The 22730-nt window shown below is 37.4% G+C and overlaps 1 protein-coding gene across 1 annotated transcript in view; it reads right to left on the bottom strand.

Annotated features, from left to right (window-relative positions):
• The window catches only part of ADAMTS20 (ADAM metallopeptidase with thrombospondin type 1 motif 20), a 78049-nt gene that overhangs the window by 46726 nt on the left and 8593 nt on the right, over nt 1-22730 (bottom strand). Inside the window, exons 3-10 of the mRNA XM_044423092.1 lie at nt 14615-14771; nt 7052-7311; nt 5656-5739; nt 4684-4808; nt 3521-3561; nt 3139-3244; nt 2265-2411; nt 1294-1435 (exon numbers count right to left, since the gene is read on the bottom strand). Of these exons, the coding sequence (XP_044279027.1) occupies nt 1294-1435; nt 2265-2411; nt 3139-3244; nt 3521-3561; nt 4684-4808; nt 5656-5739; nt 7052-7311; nt 14615-14771 (1062 nt within the window). The remainder of the gene's footprint in view (nt 1-1293; nt 1436-2264; nt 2412-3138; nt 3245-3520; nt 3562-4683; nt 4809-5655; nt 5740-7051; nt 7312-14614; nt 14772-22730) is intronic.

The following is a 22730-nucleotide window of genomic DNA, read 5'->3' as shown; positions in this document are numbered from 1 at the left end:
TGTCAGGTGTGAAGAATAACCAGGAAGGAAATGTTACTGTTGTTATTGTTAGAGTTGCTTTTGTGGCTTTAGAGATTTGTTGCACTATCATTCATTCATTCACTGCAATTCTATACTGCCCAATAGCCAAAGCTGTCTGGGTAGTTTACAAAGAATAAAACCTTAAAATACTTTATAAAAATTATATAAATGCAAATGTAAATATAGAGCACATGAAGAAACACACACATATATATATAAACAATTTTGAACAATCAACAGCAGCAAAAATTCAAGACCAAATTAAAACCTCATTGTATACCACCTGGGAAAAGGAGGTCTTAACCTGGCAACAAAAAGATAACAATCCTAGCCTCACTGGGGGATCATTCCGTAATTGTTCATTATTGCAAGTTGTCTCGAAACATCAAAGTGGTGAACAGGATAAACATTTTAAATAAATAAATAAATTGATTGATTGGAGTGCTTCCCCTGAGAAGGCTTTCTATTTGATTGCCTTCTTCCTAGCTTCCTTCAGAAGAGGCACCCAGCCTTGGATAATAAGCATTGTGTATGGGTAGGTTTATTTTGGGAGATGTGCTCCATCAGATATTGCAATTTTGAGTCATATTAGGTTTTACAGGTCAAAACTAGAACTTTGAATCAGCCTCAGAAGCATACCGGTAGCCACTGCAAGTGGCCGGAATCAGTGCTGTATGTTCAGATAGTCTTGCCCCTGTTATCATTCTGGCCAGTGCCTTTTGCAGAAGCTGCAGCTTCTGGTACAGTTTCAAAGGCATATCTGTGAAGTGAAATTTAAAGATTTTGTTTCAAGCAAAGATTTGAAACTATTTACAGAAGTATCAACCCCTCTAGCATACAGTTCATGTATAGTTCATTTTATTTCTTTTACCTTTCTCTGTTGAAATTTAACATCTATTAGTGATTGCTGAAATGAGTAGACTTGATTTGTTTTATTGTTCAGAGAGTTAATATATTTTAATGCCTGAGTTTTACTCAGTAAAATTTTGCTAATATCTACCTCTAGCTCTTACCTTTTGTGGGTCACTAATTAAAGAATCTAAATGGACAAGTAGTAAGAAAAGGTGAGAAAAACTTGGTGTACGACATAGAACATGAGCATTATGAAAGCTAGAAAATTCAGCAAGGGAAAAACAAAAGGAAAAAGCAAAACCTTGCCCATCTTCTGAAGATTTAACAATTGTTTCTGTACTATTTTCAACTGTGAGTCAATGGTATTTGTCACAGGCACTGCAAAATATTAAAAATGGTGTTCTGTATCATATTACTCACCAAGTAAGGACATACTTGTGACCCAGGACCAAACATAAGCTCACACTGCTTGTTCACATCATACAGGAAACCAGGGAGTTGTGACTGAAAGTCATAGATTCTTCCATTTGGTTTGTCCAGAAGGCATTCCCCATAACCAGTACTGTAACACATTAAAACAGAATTCTTCTTATGAAGTATCTTGTTTTTGAAATGAACTAACTTTGTGAACAAATTTGAGATGGAGATTGATTTAATGCTATTTCTTGAATGCAGACCAGCTTCCTGCAAGTCAATGCATGGTCAACACAAATGGATTCTCCATGCCCTTTGGACAGCTCAAAGAATGATATTATGACATTGGATGGATAAACATTCACTTCCTATAATGCAATAGACTGAGGATCTAACAACACTTTCAACATGTGTAAATGGATACTTTTAGGGATAGCTTGTCTGTTTTTGTTGAAGAACAACACTTAAATCGTCTTCACAGGGCAAGAAGACTATGAGAGAGACTTTCACCTTTGCATTCCTACAACCTTCCTGTATGCCTGTAACCACCAAGTTCTGATGGGTCTGGGCATTTCCCTGAACAATGAATAAAAAAAACTGCACAAATCCAAGATAAAACTAGCAACAATGAGTACAAGCACTTCTGTATATAACTCTGGTGTAAAACTAAAAGCCAAACCACAAACAAAAGTGCTATGTTAAACATTTTAAAATAGATCTTAAACTGTGTAGTTACTGCTGCCAGAAAATAGAATATAGCAATTTGCAATACATGATTAATGATTCATACCATATATAACACAACCCAAAACTTCAATTTTTTGAAGTTTAATCTTCAAATAGTCCCATCATATGCAAAATTTATCTTTTTCTGAGAAACACTATGGCAACACTATGGAAACACAATCAAATACTCATCAACCAGAGGCCATGCATTATACATATGCACAAAGTTGCTAAGCATGACTCATACTTACTCTAGAAATTCAGTAATGTATTTCTGACTGCATTTTGACCAAGTCCATGGGCTTGAATGGTAATTTAAACTTGGGGCCATTACATGGTATTTATGTTTCATTCCAACTTCCTTACATTTAAAACTGTCATCATGAGGAACATTAAACCTAATACAGCAATAATGCAAAAGAAATTCAGATTGGTTTATTTTACTGTTTAAGAATTAAACTAGTATGGTTAAACTTAATAATAACACCTTGTTAATTGCAAAGTTGTTTAAATAATATAGTTATTTTGGAGGTCTTTTGTCTTTTTGTAAAATCTTCTCTATAACATGTTACATATATACACATACATTTTATATATAAAATGGAATTTGTATGTAAGCAATTTTTTAGAGTACAAATGGACTATTTTAGAATAAGTACTCTACGCATTTTGTGGGAAAGATACTGAAAAGATGTCAACAAGGTCTAACTCTTGGATATTGCAGAAGATTCCCATTTAAATTAATTCTAAAATATGCCAACTCCCAACAATCTATTAGCCCTGGGTATTACGGTGATTAAAAGAATGAGTTACAATATGAATTAGAAAGCCCCAGATTTAAGCCCCTGAAAAGCCAGACTAAAAATTCTTTGAATCAAACATAGCTCAGCTATGTATAATTTAAGGAAAAATTAGTTTGTCTCTTATTTGTAAGGTGCTGCTGTAAGGATTCAATAAAATAACACACTGGAAGCCTCTATATAAATGCTAAGCATTATTACAGAAATAAAGCACTTGCTTGTAAGTGTACATTCTAATTCCTGCAGAAACTTGTGCTGCAAAAGTGACTGCAACATTTCCATGAAAAGAAAGTACAGGATTTGCTTTGTAAAAAGACATACTTACACATGTCCAAGTTCATGTGCTATTGTAAATGCAGCACTTAATCCATTTTCCTCACTGATAGAACAGCTGCGCAGCGGGTCACACATCGTACCCAATTCAGCTAAACCTGGAAAATTGAATTTGTTATCTAAATATGAAAGATGTTATACAGCAACAGTTTTGCCTTCACACACAAAAAATACAGGCCTACAGCTGTTATCCAGACATTTATCATAACACAACCATATGCTTATATCCAGAATCTCAGTACTACATTTTTACTAAACAAGATAAATTACATTAATGATCTGTTTACACTTTAAGGTTTCAGTGTACAATGGCAATACAATTTTAACTCTTATTTGTAGAAAATTGACATTATTGTCTTTTTGCTTGAACTTACCTAAGGTATCACATTTTTCTCTAGCTCTGCAGATATCTTCCCTTAAAGAAACAAAGGTTTTCTATGAAAATGTTACTATGTTAAAAGAGAAAAAAGTAACTCCAGATACCTATACATAATTTCCTGAAGTTGCTACAATTTGAATTCTTTCATTAATTTAAACTCACTCACAGCACATTCTGGCTTTTAAAAGGCAAGTGCGGCATAGCTGTAGAACTCTGCCCCATGCAACTGGTATGTACTGATTTTTACCTTCTGCAGCACAAAGTCACATCTGCAGCTAAAGCAGCTAAATCAGACCATCTATCTGTAATCCCAGTATACTTAGAATTAATATTTGTTAAGAAACCAGTGGCATCAGGTTTCAAGACAGACTGTGGCATGTGCTTCACACTAACATATGGATACAAGTATAATATTCTTTGTCTATCAACTAAAGTTAAAAAATCAGAAACAGGTCATAGAATCAGTCATTATGTATAATCCCCATTCATATAACCCAATTCACACATCACTGTTTAACCCAGGAATTGTATGGATGGGTGGAATACACAGCTCAGCATCTCTGCTTTCAGTTAACAACCCAGTTCACAAGTTGTTTCATAAAGGGCAAACAATGGAATTGTCCACTGTTTGTTATTGTGTTAACTCTGGGTTGTTTGAACCATAAATGGGGATTTCCAGTTTCACACATCACAATACAAGCCAGGAATGGCCAGCTGGGGGTTGTTAATTTAAAGCAGAATCAAAAAGTACTCAGCCTACAAACTCTATGCATCCCCACAATTACTGAGCCAAAGAACCCAGGGATCAAGAGCCCAGGAATTAGCTCTGTAATGAGCAAGCCCACTCTATGCTAACTGTGCTTAATACAAATGTCTGGGTAAAGTGTCTGATATTTTAACATCTTCATGTAAGGTGCTTCAGAGGGATGACCTGGCCAATAAGGTTATAGAGCAGTGAGTATTGTGCTTTTATTGTTGTATTTAATGTTTTCATAATTTCTGTTAACCACTTCAGTGATCTTCTGGAACTAGCATGTAAACCTATGTAATAAATAATAATATAATATGTAATGAGGTCTCCATTGTATTCATAAGTAATAATTATACAGGGTAGAGGTAGTAAAGGAAAATGAGGTTGAGTTATCCCAGATACTATACCTAGTGATAAGAACTGCAGTATCATGATGAGAAGGATGAGAATCATCCAGAATGTTTTGTGTTTGCTGCCATAAACAGAAATTACGAAGAGTGGTAGCTGCATTAAAACTGATAGCTGGTCCTTCCTGTACATAAGTTACCAAGACAAAGCAAACATGTCAATAGTAATTGTGTACTGATACTGTAGCATAAAATCCATTTAGAATTTTATCAGAATGGTACTATTTATGAATTTATGAATCCAGAAACATGAGCAAATGGGTAACCATCAAAACTGATTGACAATGTTGGTAGTAAACCAAACCGCTCATTATAATAACCATTTATGTAAAAATAGGTATTTATTCCTATGTAGTAGGAATAGCTACATAGCAATCCAAACACTTTCATCAATGTATCTGCCTGACATGTTTGTACAAAATACGTACCTCTAAGAAATAACAGTATTATCTTTCTAGTAGAATAGCAGTTACCAAATACCATTTCAATCACTTAAAAATAGCCCTTCCAGGAATAGCAGGTAGATAGAAGGAGTCTTCCTGATGTAGGAAGGAAACTGTTGGAGCCACTGTGACAGCAAAAGTTAAACTGCCTGTACAGCAAACCTTAGACGAAAGCAGTCCCTAACAGGGTCACTGCATTTCCGCAGCTGATGCAGCACTAAATAACCTTTGAAGGAATGCCAGTAGTACATGTGATGGTTTTTCGCTGGAAACATTTCTGCACCAGCTAGTGTCTACTAGGACACTAATGTTGCCCTAGACTTCAGTTAAACTAGCACAAAGTCCATTAAGTCCATAAACATAGCAACCTCAGATGTCACAAATACAACTTCTTTCTTTCTCTTACTCCCTCTTCGAAATCAAACAGAAACTACTTTCCTGTACTTTTAAATTATGAACATGTGAAAGTATTTTAAAATTTACTATAGCAAAAAGTATTCTTAATCATGAAGTGTGTACTTTTTCTTACCTGTTCATTGTGAACTACAATTAATTTTACAATAATAATATTTATTTGATTTCCTATACTTGGGTCTTTGTAGATTGTTGCAACCTAAAAAAAAATAAAAGCCAAACTGTTAATATACTACTATACACTGCTATAATTTTCTATGAAAAGACAAAACTATAGTGATGAATAATAAAAATTTATATTTACTCTACTAAACTGCAAATGCTGTAGGATGGTATTGAAAACCTTAAAATAAATTAGCAATATTTTTATTTATTTATTGTATTTGCATGTTCCCCTATAGCCAGAAGGCTCTCTTGGCAGCTCACAGCACAATCATAACAATGAAACAGATAAAATAGATAATAATAGCTAAAACCATAAAACATAATACAATAAAAATGATATATAAATGCAACAGGAAGATAAACACAGTATAGTCAATAAAATAATAAACCAATAAACCAGAAGCAAGACCAATAAATTATAATCTAAAAACAAGTACTAAATTCAAAAAAGTTTTAACTTGGTGCCAAAAACACCAAACATCATGTGGGCACCAGTTGCAACCCCTTTGGAATTCCCTTGAGCTGTGAGCTGTGACAACTCAGCTGTGAGAAGGCCCTTTTCCTCGCTAATTCCCCCACTCACCTCATTTGGGGGTGGGGGGCTTGTGAAGGAGGGCCTCCATTGATTACCTGAGTGGTCTAGCAGGGATAGATGGAAACAGGTGTTCTTTTAGATAACCCAGTCCCAAGCAGTTTAAGGCTTTATACATTAGCGTGAGTGCTTTGAATTGGGTTTGGGCAAGGACAGACAGCCAGTGCAGTTGGTGGAGGACCAGTGTGATATATTCCCTTTAGCCAGTCCTTGTTAGTAACTGTGCTGCTCTGTTTTGCATTAATTCAAGTTCCTGGACCTTCTTCAAAGGCATCCCCATGTAGAGCACATTACAGTAATCCAGGTGAGAGGTTACTAGTGCATGGATATCTGTGGCAAGGCTCTGCTTGTCCAAGTAGGAATGTAGCTGGACAATCAGCCTAAATGAGAACAAATGAGAACAGAGCAAGGGAGAAAGCTCCCACGCTGCTTGAACAAGCCTGAATACTAAGTCTGATAGAGCACGGAATATCTCTCACTACACTGCAACATTTTATTCCAAGTCCCACTTGCCATGAGATACGGAAGGCTGCTTTTTGAAAGTTGTAGTCTAAAGGCTCTTGAGATCAGGAGTTTTTTGATCTTGGTCTTAGTTCTGGAAGTGCAACCTACATGATAAAAAGATTGCTTTTGCAATCTTTGCAATGGCAGGAACCCAGGAACAACTTTTTGGGAGAGTGGTAGTGATCCTCAACAAATCCCTTGGAACCTGAGTATACATTGGAATGCATATACAGAATGGAGATTTACTTACTATTGACATTAATGTTAATACATAATGTTGCAAGTTCCGTCCATGGTGCTGAACCATTCTAGCATCAGCTGTCACCATTACCTCTACATATCTTGGATAGGAAAGAAAACGTTTTTTCCGGGAATGTGGACTGTTTCTCTCATTCTCTACAGACAGATTTTTAGAAGCATATTCTAAACTTGTGTTCTCTTGAAGAACGTTTATACCTTTCATTAAGCTGCTCTCATACGGAAATAGTAAAGTGCTTTTTTTGGGCTCTTCTGAAAAATAAAATGAAAAATTAGTATTGCATATACAGTTTACAAGAACATTGTATAATGGCTTTTGTAACACTGTGTTTACAATTTTCAATCCTTTTGAAGTCTTCCTCACAGTTTCAAGGATCATGCAGGACCACATGTATTGAGTCAGGGATGAAGTTGACACTAACATGAAGTTAGAAGCTGCCTTATACTTAGTTAGACCATTGGCCCATCTAGCCCAGTATAGTTGACACTGACTGGCAGCAGCTCCTCAGTTTCAAGCAGAAATCTTTCCAAATCCTACCTGGAAATATTAGGAATTAAACCTGGAATCTTCTACATGAAAAGCATCTGCTTTGCACTGTACTATAGCCCTTCTTACATTGTACATATTCTGAGCACAATATCGCTCCCACCCCACCCACCCACACACTTGCCTTTTTGACCATATGTGGAAGGAAGAAATACATTTTTTGTTTTACTGAAGCCTACTCCAAAATCTGGCAAGGTGAAGGCTTACATCTTTGTCTTTTCTTTGATCAACATTCCTTGGCAGCATCAGCAGAGCACATCTGTACAGTTCTTGGGTTTGAGGTGTATGTTTTGGGGGTTTTTAAACAGTATTTCCCTGCATACCTTGGAGAACATCCATAGGAACCTCTAAGACCCTGTATATTTCACCCGCTTTGCTCATCAACATGGAAGGTGTGATTATTTTTACTAACAGTGGACAAAGGAAAAAAGATTACAGCTTCATATCCTCAAAAGACTATCCAAGGGAACACTACCGACAAGACCAAATAAGAATAAAAACAATAAAATTGGGATAGATTACGTTTTTCCCAACCAATATTCACATACATCTAAGTGCACCGGTCAACAGATTCAGCACAGAAATTGTATCATGAACAATGTCAATATATTTATAGCCAATAATCTGGCTTGGAATATTTGAGAAAACTCTTTTTCTGCCACCCAGTAAGTCCCTCGAGATACCTTGTAACATTTACTGCTTCATGAGATCATGGCCAATAATGCTATACTTTGAAAGAAAAGACTCTAGCTTGAATCAGTCTAGCTTAAATCATTCTGGAAATCATTCCAAACAAGGAGAAGGATGTCCTAAACTTGCAATTCTGCCTGAAGGCTTTCCTGTTGCGCTCTACTTCTGTTGTTTTCCACACATAAAGCAGCTCTGAAACTTGGCATGTGCTATGTGCTACATGTACAATTAGAATAAATGTGTTATTCCAAACCCCACTGTTTAGAATCCAGACACCATATGGGAACACCTGTGCAGAGATAGCAACCTTAAACAGACTTCTCCCCTGCCGTCTGTTACCCAGTAACTTAAGAGCCTCTTTAAGTGTGTAATGCTTCTGATTATCTCCCCACACCCATCCAGTTTCAGATTTTCCAAAAAAGATCTTTAACAGAATATATCCTCTTGGCACTACTTTATCACTATCAACAGCAAATGTATTGTGGATATTTTCTTTTCATTAGCTGAAGGGCCAAGATGAAAGATTCTGTTATATGGGACAAAAAGTTGAAAAGGAATAAGTTATGTATGCATCATACAGAATTATCAATTTGCCCATGAACGGGCAATCTCCAAGGCCCATGGGAACATTTGGAAATTTGAGAAATTGTTCTAGGACCAACCATAAAATGGCTGCTAGTCACTAAGGGCAAATAACCTGTCCAGGAGCATTCAGATAGAAATTAAGATAGAATTAAGATAGAACAGCTAAAGACTCCCACTTTCCTTAGAAACACTCTCAGCTGCCAGAATGATAAAATGCAATCTTATTTAAATAAAAATTAGGAAGAGGTGTTTCAGTGGGCGCCACATTGCCTACCCTGTTTTAGAGAAACAAGAATTTTATTGAGAAGTAGCAAGATATAATGCCTTGCAGAAACACTCATTTCCTTGTGACTTTCAACATTTTGTTGTGTTACAAGCTAGAATTGGAATGGATTTGATTGGCCTTGTTACCACATGATGTACATGAGAGCCTCAACAATGTGAAGGTGCAAAATAGTTTCAATTCAGCACAAAAGTTAAATGAACAAAAGCAAACTGGCATTAGCTGCTTGTACAAGTATTCACTTAGTGAGCCAATGCTTGGCAAAAACTCCTTTGGCAACAAGGGCAGCTGAGAGACGTCTTGGGTAAGTTTTTCTGCATCTAGATCCTGTAATGTTTGCCCATTCTTTCTGGCAAGACTGTTCCAGCTCTGCAGGGCGCATGACAATTGCTGGTGAACGTCTTTCAAATCTCACTGTTCTCAATCAGATTGAGGCCCGGGCTTTGACTAGCCCATTCAAAGACATTCAGGTTCTTGTTCTGAATCCACTCCAGTGCTGCCCCTAGCTGGGTGCTATGAGTCACTGCTTTGCTAGGACCTCCATCCCAACAGCTGTGTGCCAACAGTTTTCAATCTCTTTGAGTTTTTTTTTTCTTAATTTTAAACAACCTGAGGAAGGACATATTATTGGCTTTCAGTTGTTACAAATATTCCAATAAAAATTCTATATAATAAGTGTTTTTTATTTTTTTTTCTTGAAATATTTCATTGGTGCAAAAAATTAACATGGGGTATTTTTTTAATCTTGGTTCACCAACTACAAGTAACATAAACCTATTACACTAGCTATCTCTCAGACAGGGTGGGCCATTTGTGCTTCCCCTGTAAATGTTTTGGCCTATGTTTCCAAATCAATCAACTCTAGCCAGCATAGCCAAAACTTAGGAATCATAGGAGCTGTAGGCTAATACTTCCAGGGGGTTACAAGGTGGTTCAGAGTAACAGAATATTTTCTGAGGCAAACTGAAAAATCTTCTGTACAAATGAACCTGATTTTCCAGAAAGTACATGTCACTGATGCAACTGTATAGCCCTTGCAAAAGCAGCAGTTTTCTTGTTAATGTCTGCATAAGCTAGAAGAAAAGTTCCAATACTTCAGTTAAAAACAGAGGATACAGCATCTAAATACAGCATGTTCTTATGGTTGCTGAATGAAGCAACCTCGCAAAACAAATACATCCCTGATACACATTGAAATATCAATTGAACATAGTGGGCAATATCCAATGCCCAAGCACTCACCTACCTGCCTGCTCATACACATCAAATCCAGTACACCAGTGAGACCCACTGCTTGCACTATTGAGATTTAACCCTTCCTATAGGAAACTCCAAAGCAAGCAGAAACTCTTGTTTCTAGATCAGGACAGCACAGCAGAACTATCTTACACAAGCTCTGCTGATCTCTCCTATCCTAGAAATATGCATTTCCATTGACATCCAGTTCCTCCCAGAAGTGCTGAATCTCTATTGTGCAAGCAGTATTTCTCATTTGTGGAACAGAATTAGTGAGGGCACAGTGGAATAAGAGGTGCAGCATTTCCTTGGACTGTGTGCTCAATCCATTTCCAAAATTCTATAAATGGAGATGATGATGATGATGATGATGATGATGATGATGAAGACAATGATGACAACTTTGACCACGTCTAGCAGCCTTCCCCACCTACTGCCTTCCAGATGCTTATACTTCAACTTACTTCAGCACCTGTCAGCAGGAGCAAACATCAGGAATGCTGGGAGCTATATTCCAACACACCTTGAAGGTAGCAAGTTGTAGAAGGCTACCCTATATGGTATGATTTTCTAATAGCTGTACTGAAAAGTAGACACCAGGGGGCACCAAAGGCTAGAGAAGATGTTCTTGGGTGAGCTGAGGAGCAACACCTCAGATGGGAAAAGGTTGTAAGATGGACTAGTATGAAATCCACCCTATACAACCTGAGCTGGAATCTTAGGTTGTATAAGGTTATGCCATTTTTAGAAGCTTCAATAGGACAACAAGTCTGGCTGGATTCACAATCTCTTGAAGACTACATCTTAAGAGTATCTAAAGTGCTAATGTCACAGGAAAAGAGGAAAGACACTTCATTCTTAGTCTAGATACATCTTTGTGAATAAAACTCCGTATGTTAAATCATTGCTAGCTAGTATTCAAGAAAATTCAGGCAAGATGTACTATTCACATTAAATTAAGTTTGTTTGTTTATTTGGAGCATTTTTATCCCATCCTTTACAAAAGTCTCAGCATGCACATTGCATATATTTTCAATCCATGACTTTCTATCAACATTCAATTCTTCAGAATTTCTGAAGGAAAAGAATATTCAAAAATAGTTTATTGTCCTTGGGTTAGATACTATTGAATATCTAAAACATTTTTGCACCAAGGCAGCATACGTTCTGGCTCAAGATAGAATATGCAATTGAATAAAATGCATTCCAGTTTCCTGAGTCCACATAAATGCTCTCAAGTGTGCATACTGCTGTTTTGAACACATCTGTGTTGCTACAGATTTTTTTTCTTTTTTGGCATAAGGAAATAGCTAGCAATGGGGAAATTTGATTCAAGGATCCTGTCTATGAGGGAGGCATAAAGAAGCAGGTTACCATTATTTTGGGCAAGGTAGCTTGATCATGCTTTTCTAATATGTAGGGCTCAAGGCCATCAGCAGCTCCCAACCACCTCAGGTGTGAATCTCTACCGTTTCCTCTCTTTCTTTCTAACAGCTGGTCACTTTCAGCAAAGACTCTCTAGTTTTACTTTGTTGGTTGGCTTAAACCAACCCCTGTGCTCTTGACTACCAGTGGAGTGACAGGAAACCAGCCGCACATCAGCTGGGATGTATGGGAAATGGGGGAAAGAGGGAAAGAGGTCAGCCTGTTAGAGTTCTGTAGGAGGAGACTAACAGGCAAAGAGCAAAGTAATTGGCTGGCTTCAGGTACTCCAAGAGCAGGCATCAGAGGTATAGGGGAAGCTGAATGTGTGGCTGAGAGATAGAACAACCTGGACAGCACTGAGAGATGTTGGCCTTCTCTACACATGGCATTTATTGTGTTCTTGCGATCCTTCATTCATGGCGGTTTGTGTACTGTTTTCATGATGTCACTGTCCTCCAGAGCCTCTCCAGTGTTTTCTAGCCATTTTAGGATTTTCTTTGTTGTTGGTTTGACTTGCTTTAGTTTGTTGTTTTTTAATGCAGTCTGGCATTAAATTTTAAACTGAAACATGCCAGGACCAATTTCTCAGAAGTCAGAAATCTGCTACAGTACAGCTATACCGCAGTACTACCCTATGGTTAGTTATTAAAATATATATGAAAACAAAAAAATACAAATGCTGGGGGGAGAAAAACCCATGTAAAAGGCACATTTTCTTCCCACAATGTGAACAGAAGAAGGAGCCAGCATAAAGCAGTGGTAAAACCCCTCATGTAGAGAAGCCATTTGAAGCAATGGACAGAGCAGAACCATTTCTGAGTTATGAGAAAAAGCTCCATTCGAATCCAAGAACCCAGTTTGCCTGTCAGAATTTACTGGCCTAGTGAGTTGCTGAGTGATGGATGACCACTTGTTTGACTGGACCTGAAGGAAAGAGAGCAGAAAAGGAGCCCAGCCCAGTCCAGTGTGCAGTATCACCACTTCACTGGAGAGGGAGGGAAGTGGAGAGGCCCCCAAGGCCCAGCAAGGGCTCCCAGGTAGCCTTCACCGTGTCTTGAGCCAAAGTTGTACCTGCTTTAAAAAAAAAAAAGAGGAAAAAAAGATTGATTCTCTACACTCAATACAGTGGTGCTTCCTTTACCAGCACAACAGCAATATAACAATGACATGCACCTTTAATAAAGTATTGAGTAGTAAGGTCTGCACAATTTATTTCAGGGTACCAAATTATGAGAAAATCCTGCACCTGAGGAATTGCAGAAAACTACAACCTTACTAGTCAATCATATGGCTAAAGCACGTCCCAAAGCTTTTCTCTACCACCCCCTCTTTAAGAGCAACTGCATTCTGCATCACTCACAGTGGTCTGAAAATTCTTAATCTGTATGCAGGCCTTATGCAGAACACTTGGCAATGGTGCCCCTCTTAAAAATGTATGTGATCTAGTTAAGAGAAATGCTGTGCAGGAAGAATATGTTAAGCAAATAAAACCATTTTCCATATTTTCTGCTGTTTCAACATTTAAAAACTTACATCCAAGATCCAAACATCTTACCCATTGTATACCCTGTCTCAGGTCATCTAATTAAAAATAATACTGCTCCCACTCAGGAATGACTGAAAATTGCTAGTCCAGCTCCTGGGAAAGGAATGGACACTGTTCACTAGCCAACCAAACATGGGAAAAAAGTAATTTGGCTTTATCTGTTGCTTGATCAGCCAAGAGTCACTACACACCTCCAGACTGCAAAACTGGCTAATGAAAAGAAACCATACACTGTGGAATGAATTGAAGGGGAAGAAAAATCACCCGTTCATATCTTCCAATTAAATTTCCAAAGCCAACCAACAACTTTCCAACCTGCTTCTGCAGTCAAGTTCTACTTGGCATTCCCCATACATGTTCCAGTCTTCTCTGGCACTAAGAAGCACAATGCAGAAAACAAAACAGCAACAACAAAAACCCTGCTCTGGTTCAGTCATAACAGCAGCATGCCAATGATACTGCACTATTTAAGATGGAGCTCCTAGGCAACCACCTGCTGCTTAGGAATGTCTGCCAGGTTTTTCAGTACCTATGACCCAAGCAACTGTGTTTTAGTAATCCACCTTTCTCAGGTGTCAGCAGCCACAGGGCAATTCACAACCATACAGATACTAAGAACATAACTGTCATTGGCCCTAACACAGGAAACTGTGAAAGTATAATTTTATGAGATAAGGTGGATCTCTCAAATAAGAATTCCCAGCATCTCACCAAACTGTAGTTCATAGGATTCTTTGTGAGAAGCAACAATGGTTTAAGGCATAGCATATTCTTCAACACTCAGTCTTCAACACTCACTTATAATATCATTAACCCGATAAATAACATGTATTACCTGGGCAGCAACTAACTGCATTCTAATGTAAGTTGTTGTAAATGGCTGACTGAGGGATGCTGGGAGTTCTGGTCCAACATATTGGAGGATATGGATTGAAGAAGGCTGAGTTATCAAAAGGGACTTCTAACATAAAACCAATAACAATAGCTGTCATGCTGGGATTTTTCAGAGAACCCACCACATCAGCAAATGCTATTGCCATTAATCAAACAGTCTCTTATTCTAGTACAATGGAATTTACATTGGTACGAGTGTTTGCTTGAATACTGCTCTTGTTCATAGTAAGCACAAACAACACTTGAGAAAGATACACACTAATATCACTACATAATATATAATAGTGTTAATTATGCTGTTCCTAATACAGAGCAGTGCTATGCATCATTGTTTACAGTTTAGCTGTACCTGAAGTTTCACAAGGTTTATAAGAATTCTCTTTTTTAACAGGCTCATATCTATATATAAGATGCGGCTTGTTATGGTCATCTTCATGTTCATCTCCATCTGGTGTCATCAAAGGTTCTAAGAAGTAATCACCATCATGGGATCTAAATGTGCCCATCTGAAAGTAAAAAAAGAGCAAGTCACTAGAATTGAGCAAGAGGGGATCTTACTTAATCAGCTTTGGAATTTTCCCCAAAATCGTTCCACACATGTGCAAAAAGCCCACATGTGTGATGCACAGAGACCACGAAGAATAATTGGAATGTCAGGTTTATGGGTGCTGGTGCCACATAGAAGCTTCAGTCCTGTATACAGTTGCCTGGAAGAAAGTAGTATTGACCTTAACAGGATTTATTTCTGAGTAGATATGTGCAGTGTAAGATTGTGCAGTTACATTTCTAGCTGGTTTCAATGTATAATTTACATTGCTAATTCCATGTAAATTGCAGCTTATAATTCAAATGAAGATACTTCTAGAATGGTAGAATTCTGGACAAACTCATTAATTAGCAAATAACAAAATGTGCGAGTTACAAACTTCTCTGTAATTCCATAATCTACAAGTGGCTGCATTTTCATTAAGTATTAACGAAGTTACATCAGTCATCTACACAGACACTATCTTAGTGCCATGTCTAATTTTTAAAAATTAATTCTTCAGCATTAAGAATGCATAATAGGTCAACTAAATTAAATGGAACAATACACTAGATAAAATAATCTAGATTATTGCTTAGAACTGAAAAACATCTGAAGTATTTGTAAACTATTGTGAATGGCACACTGAAAGAAGGCCTAAGAGATTCTATAAACAAATAGATCCTTCCTGTTGACTTGAAGGAAGTAACTCCCAATGATTTCAGTAAACTTTACTGCCAAGTAGTAACACGTATGTTTTGACCACTGAACTTTTCCAAATGCTTGAAAAGCCTAAGTATGTATAGCAATTGCTTGCTACTCTGAAATTCAAAGATAAGGACAAGGTTTTCAAGAGAAGAGAGCAGAGCCAGAGCGGTAGACTGGTTTTGGAATGGCATTGTTATGGATTACATCAAAAGAGAAGGTTCTCATCAAAACACAAACCACTAAACTAGTTGTAAAAAGATGTTTTCTCTTTATCCTCATGCACTTCCACACAACACATACTCACACACTTAGACAAGTACCTTCATCTTTCAAACATGAGGATCTCAGCTATTATACAATTTGTAGATGGACAGAGATGATGGTCCATAGATTGATATGTTAAAGACTGATTTAAGTATTGGTCATGATGACAAGAAGAACAGAATGGGACTGACTAAATGGCTCTTTTCCTTCCTAGAAGTAGGCAAAACTGGGATGCAAAGCAAGGACACTGCCTCCCTCCTCCCCACACACATCTGATTCTCTTCCCACCCTCATCAGGAGCTCTTTAGATTAATTCTTGAGAAGTTACGAAGCAGCACAAGTAGGCTCTGGGTTTTGATGAATTCTGACTAAGTAGTTCAGTGGCCCACACAACTGCTTATACAACCAGGTTCTCTTCTTAAAAAACCTGAATGAACCAAGCTTTGTCTATGTCTCTTAGAAACTCCCATGCCTGATTGACGCAGCCCACAAGGACAGGCATGGGAATCAGTGGAGAAGAAAAAGGCAGGATCAGATTAATAAAGGCTATAGTGACCCTGCAAGAGGCCACATGGCAAGCAAGCAAAGGTCTACAATTGGCCCATTGGCTTAGGACCAAGAGGTTCTTGCTGTTTATAAAGAATTAGTATACACTATTTTAAAAGTTATGTTTTCAAATATGTTAGTTCCAAATAGAATTTTAGCATTACTATTGGTTAATTTAAAGTGTCATTACTGCAATTAGTGATACTTTGGGTACATTCAGCTAAACAGTAAACAAGAGCACATAACAAACTTTGCACTCCAGCATAAATCACTAGTTGGATCACTCAAATACCCTTTGTAGATCAACAGCCCAGGACTCTATCAAAGACCATTTTAAAGCCCACTACATAGCCATGAGGTCAAATTCTGCCTTAACGTCTACAAGTTTAACTCTCATTTACTTCAATAGGAGTTGTACAAGCATGAAAGGAACAAAAGCCCTTTGATTTGTGTATACAATATACTAAATGGAAGCATGCATGCTGGAAGGATCTTCTAAATCTCTGAACAGAAAAAAATAGTGCACTGAAATATTTTACATTTTAGCAAAGTGGTGTTTTAATTCTGAACTACATGGGTGTGCACTGTACATAAAATCCTACCCTTATGTTGAACAAAAGCAAAACAGAAAGGAAAGCAACCAAGTGACTATTAACTAAAATGTGTCAGGCTGAAAAAGGACAACTAAGGGCCAATTCTATACATGTTTACACAGAAAAAAATTCTACCACTCCCAGCATTACCCAGCAACCACTTCTAACATCATTCTTACTCATGTTCTGCAACTTGGCCAGCAAGCTAAAATTCAGGTTGTGAAATATTTAGCATTCGTTAGTGGTGCCAGAAAGTTTTACTTAGTGTGCTACAGAAATATACTTAAATCCTATGTAAGTCTTCCAACATAGGGCATGCCACCCGTCTTCTCTCTCACAACAGTTCCAACTTCACAAATAGCCACACAAGAAGTTGCACAATAATAAATATGAATTTAGTGGTGTTAGAAGTTATAAGATTAAAAGCTGCATGCTGGAATTATATTTGCTGCATAATGGTAAAGTTGCAGTTTCTATACCCCATTGAGAATTACAGCCTCTTAAAGGTGGCCTTAAAATAATGTTTAATAAATGTCACAAGGCTGATTCAGTTGTTATTTATCCTAGGGATTGTGAGACATGCACTCAAGTCTCAGGAATGTGTATCTGTCACTATACAATTATTTAACATGAAAGCTCTGTTTGCGTATGTGTGCACATGCATGCAAGCATAAGTGTACATAATTCACTTCATTATTGTCTTTGATACTCTTTTTTGAGCCTAAAATCTCATAAATTACACCTTGGAGAAATAATTTAGTCATACACATTGACTTCTCACAGTTGTCTGTATGATCTTTAAATAATGTTTTTCTGACCACTTTCCCAGGTTCTTTTAACATAGTAAAATAGGGTATTAATTCTGAAAGTGAAAGAAAAGGTCTTTTCTTACAGGTGCAATTGCAATATTCTGGTATAAAACAGTGCCATCTAGAGGTTATTGAACAAAAAAGCAGGAAAGGGTTTCTGAGTTAAAGGGTAATCTGAGTTACATGACAAAATCAAAAGTAGATACAGTGATCAGCAGCCTCATGTAAAAAGCTCCAGCTATGGCCAAATACTTGACTCATGAGAGGTCAAAAATAAGCCCAATGACAGATTTTGAGAAAGTAGTTCCAAAGTTAGGAAATACCCCACTCAGAGCTAATCCTTGTGGGCTGGTGGGTCTAATATCTCCTTGTTCTGTTCCAGATTGCAACCAGCCTAAAGGTTTTTGTTTTTAAGTTTGTGTTGACATTGAATCAGTAGGACCAAATACCCTTTAAAGAAGAAAGTACAAAACTATCACTGCCCGGCCTCTGCCTGGTCAGTAGAATTGCTGCTACATGTGCCAAGAACTAGATCATCTCACCTTCCACCACCAGTGGGACAAATATGTCTGCTGCTCTGCTACTAATGCTAGTATACTTCTGGTTGTAAGGAAATGTTAAATAAGAGAAGTACAGATCCATGAATAGTCTTCAGGAAATTATCTAAGATCCTTTAAACCAGCTAAGTGTTATTTTAAACATTACTATGCTGACAAGCAGAATACAAGAGCAGTATAGAAACTGGGAATTTATTTAAATACAGTATTAATTTCACTTATATAGTAAAAACCAATAGACTTTATTATGTTAAAGTATGTCATATCAAATACTGCTATGGCAAATAGATTCAGCAACAACAATGCAATTTACTTTCAAAAAACTCTCCAAACAAAATTTCAACTGACATATTCCTAAGAGAAACTTACTACTTACACCATAAAGTAAAAGAAAACAATTTATGATGGCATAGTCTCCTGATCCAAAGCAGGAACAAAATAACAAAAAGTAAAATGATTGGAAAATTCTTAACTCTAAAGAGATGGGCTTGTTCTAGCAAAAAAACAACATTGTCTTGTAGCAGCTAAAGGACCATTAAAATATCTTTTCCAAATACTTAAGGTCGAATGAAGGAATTAGCTCTATTGTGGATGACACCCTACTAGTGGAATACCTTGCCAATTGGGCAGTGTGACAGGCAATCATATTGCCGTTTTTTTCTGCATCATCTCAGAAAATCTTTATTACCTAGGCATTGACTGATTAGTGTTTTGATCATGATGGTGTGGTTTTTCTGTTTTTATTCCACCAAACAGTACTTAAATAGTATCGATACATAGATACACCTAAGAATAAAAAATCTTGCTAAATAAATAACATAAGGGGAACAAACCAAGGTACATCTAGTCAGTGTTCCATTTACACAATGGCCAACAAGCTGCCTGAGGGAAACTCACAAAGACGAAAAGAACACCTACCATATCTTATTCCACAGCAACTGTTGTGCATAGTAACTCTGAGAGTGGAGATGCCATATTGTCCTCAGAACCACTAGCCACTGATTCATTTGTCCATTCTTCTGCCTAATCCCCTGTTAAAACCATCCATATTGGTGGCCTCTGTACATGTGGCAGTACTTATAGTTTAACGGTACAATGTATGAAAAAGTACTCCCTTACGTCTATCTTCAGTCTCTCACCGATCAACTCTATGGGGTGACCCCAGGTTATGAGAGAGGTATTATGAGACAGGGAGAAAAATCCATTTTTTCAACACCATTCATAATTTTCTATGCCTCTGTCATGTTTCCCCCTCACTTGCATTTTCTCTAAGCTAAACAATCAAAGACATTGTGACCTTTTGTTACAGTTGAGTTGCTCGAAGCCTTGATTATTTTATTCCCTTTCACTGCAACTTCCTCCAAGTTTACATCATCTTTTTATGTGTAGAGATCAGAAACTGACATGATTCTTGCTATTTTTATTACACTGAATTTATATCCCACCTTTCTTTCTCTTGCAAGGAGCTTACAAGTTTCTCCTCCCTTCTATTTTATCCTCACAACAACAACCAGCATACAGTCTGTGACTGGCCCAAAGTCACACAGTGAAGCAGGGCTGAGTGAATAGAAGAACCTGGGGTCTCCCAAGTCACCGCCCAGCATTCTAACCACCATACCACACTGGCTCTCAGAGTACATCATATTCCAGAGAGCACACCATAGGGCAGTATGATATCAATAGCTGTAGTTTGGATTCTTTTCCTTTTATGCCTTATATGAAGTTTGCCTTTTCCAAAACAGCTGCATGCTATGTTAATGCTTTCATCAAGCAGACATAGATAAACAAATTCCCCCATCCCAACTAAATATGGATGGCAGAATCATCTGCCTTCAGCAGAACAATTGATAAAATCAATGCCAATTCTACCTACTTTTCTCAAATCAGATTAGCACTCTAGCTCAGATGTCAATCTGAACAGAGCCCAACGATCTTGATCCCAGTTTCCCTAACACAAACTCCTCTACTAAGGAAAATCCAGGGATCACATTTAGACCTACCATTGAGATTCACTTCTGCAATGGAGAGCTACAAATATGTAAATATACAAGGACAAGGAATGCTTTCCAGAACTCTCCACAAACAATTCTATATTGTAGCATCTCCTAAACTTTAAATCAAGATGACACATCACTGGATATTTTGCTTTTTCTGGATCCTCATCAGCATGTCTCCTCATAAATAGGGTGTTTTCATATACTTATATATTATAGTACATCAACAATAAGCACAAAGACAATTCCCACACAAAAAATCCAACTTACCACCTTGACATGGTAATACAGTAGTATCTCAGTTCACGACCAAATTGGGTTGTGAACAGAAATTTCTGAAAATTTTTTCCTTGGATCATGAACTCCGCATCGGGTGACAATCGCACCCGCCCCCCAATCGCGCTTGCCTCCCCCCAGCACACCCACAATCGCATCCGTCTCCCCTCCCCCTGCACGCTCACTTCAAATTTTTGTGATTAAAAAAAAAGTTACAGAACAGATTAACCTTATTTACATCGAACCTTATGGGGAAATTTGACTTGGCTCACGACCAATTTGGGTCATGACCAGAGTCCTGGAACTGATTAAGTTCATGAGCCAAGGTATCACTGTACTTTGTGAACAGGTAAATAATATGGCTGCCCACTTGTCATTTATGATAATATATTTTACACAGGACTGTGTCACTTCTACATCCTGTGATTTGGCAGCCCAGAGGCAAAAAAAATTGAAGTTTAATAACAGCAGCAGCAGCGGCGGAGGCAGTGGAATTGGTAGCCCTACAAACACTTTAGCTCTTTTTACCCTGTAACAATGTCTTAAACCTTCCCTAAGCTTTGCAAGGTATATAATAAGACAAGGAAGGTTTTACTTGACCTGTAAAGAAGAGACATGGGATGCATATATCTTAACTATATAGTAGAATTAGATCTACAACATCTGGAGCTATGGGGAAATGAGGTAATATTTTGGTCACAAAGCTGTTCTAATTACAGACAGATGAACCATCAAAATTCTTGAATCTATCAAGAGCAACACTAGGTTTTCCAAAGAGCCTGGCTTTTTGCTTCCATGGCATTAATGTTAACAAAGGGCTCTTTTTCTTTAAATACAGCTTGCCTTGAACTGAAATCTTACTTCTGATGAGCAGAGAGTGATGCCTTCAGTATACTGAAGAATGATACACTCTTTTCAATTGTATTTTCCAACCTGTATTTCTTAACAGACTTGGGTAAATTCTGAGTTAAGTAACAATTAATATATATTACCTCTTGGTTTTCTGTCTGGACTATGTTTGAGAAGCCACTTTGATCCACCTGCAGCCAGTGAATTCCTCAGGAGATCGGGTTGCTCATGTCTTATGTTCTTATGTCTGTAGGAAGCTAAAAACTGACCAATGAAGTAAAAGTAAAAGAAGAATATAGAACTTAGAAAAGAGTAATTAGCTCCTGTCTCTAGAGTGATTTCTCAAGCTACTCTGCCTGTAAATATTATCTTCAGATCTCAAGCTGCTCCAGTACACAATCCATCCTCTGGCTATAGGGCTGATATCTATAGGTAGAAAATCCCCTACTGCTATCTATCATCATATTAAGTACTACTGTATGCTGAAACATATATGCTTTGCACAACTGCATCACAGTTTTAAACATTATTTCTAAGTATGCCATATACTTTATTTAATCACGAAGTACTTATTGCATCACAGGGTCAGTTCAGAATTTAACCATATTATATAAGTCTCCCTGAAAGGTTTGGCAATAAATTGACTAATAAATCAAAATGAATCAAATGAGTAACCAGTAAACCAAATAAAAATATGAAAACCATTTCTAAATAAGCAAGAGTTGTGCAACCTGAAGCATACACATGGCAATACAGAGACTTTTCAGTGGTACTGCTTTCCTTATAGGAATTTTGTCTCATCTGATGCATCCCATAGCCAGTAGACATAGAACTAGCTTCTTAAGGTGAAATCCTCTGCGTTTCTAGGAAGCCAACCACTTTTTCCTATTAAATATGCATAGGCTTGTGCATTTGCTATCCACGGGACTGGATAGAGTAGGGAAGTTATGAATACATGTAGTCCCTTTTCCCAAAGCAAATCTAACAGCTTTGTGGAAGAATGTAGCCATGAAGCCCTAGAAATCGTGCCACTGAAATAATATATTTATTTCAGTAAGCTTGAACTGATACAGAATGATACATTTAGAATATGTTTTAAATTTTAATTTGCAATCTTTCTCTAGGCTTTTTTTTCTAAGTTCTATTTTTCCCTTCCTCAGACATTTGCAACACTGATCCATTGCAGTTTCCCACAAATATGTGAAACTGAATGACATAATTGTCATCATATGGATCAAAGCAGCTTCTCATACTTCATTTGCTTTTGATTTATAGGGAGCAATAATAGAAGAAATTGTTCAGTCATTGAAAGAGGAGAGGTTACCTTTTGGATCCATTTTAAA

Source organism: Varanus komodoensis, unplaced genomic scaffold (assembly GCF_004798865.1).
Source record: "Varanus komodoensis strain SLA01 unplaced genomic scaffold, ASM479886v1 scaffold13_1, whole genome shotgun sequence".
Classification (NCBI taxonomy): Eukaryota; Metazoa; Chordata; class Lepidosauria; order Squamata; family Varanidae; genus Varanus; species Varanus komodoensis.
This window is presented reverse-complemented; position numbering and strand designations above follow the sequence as displayed.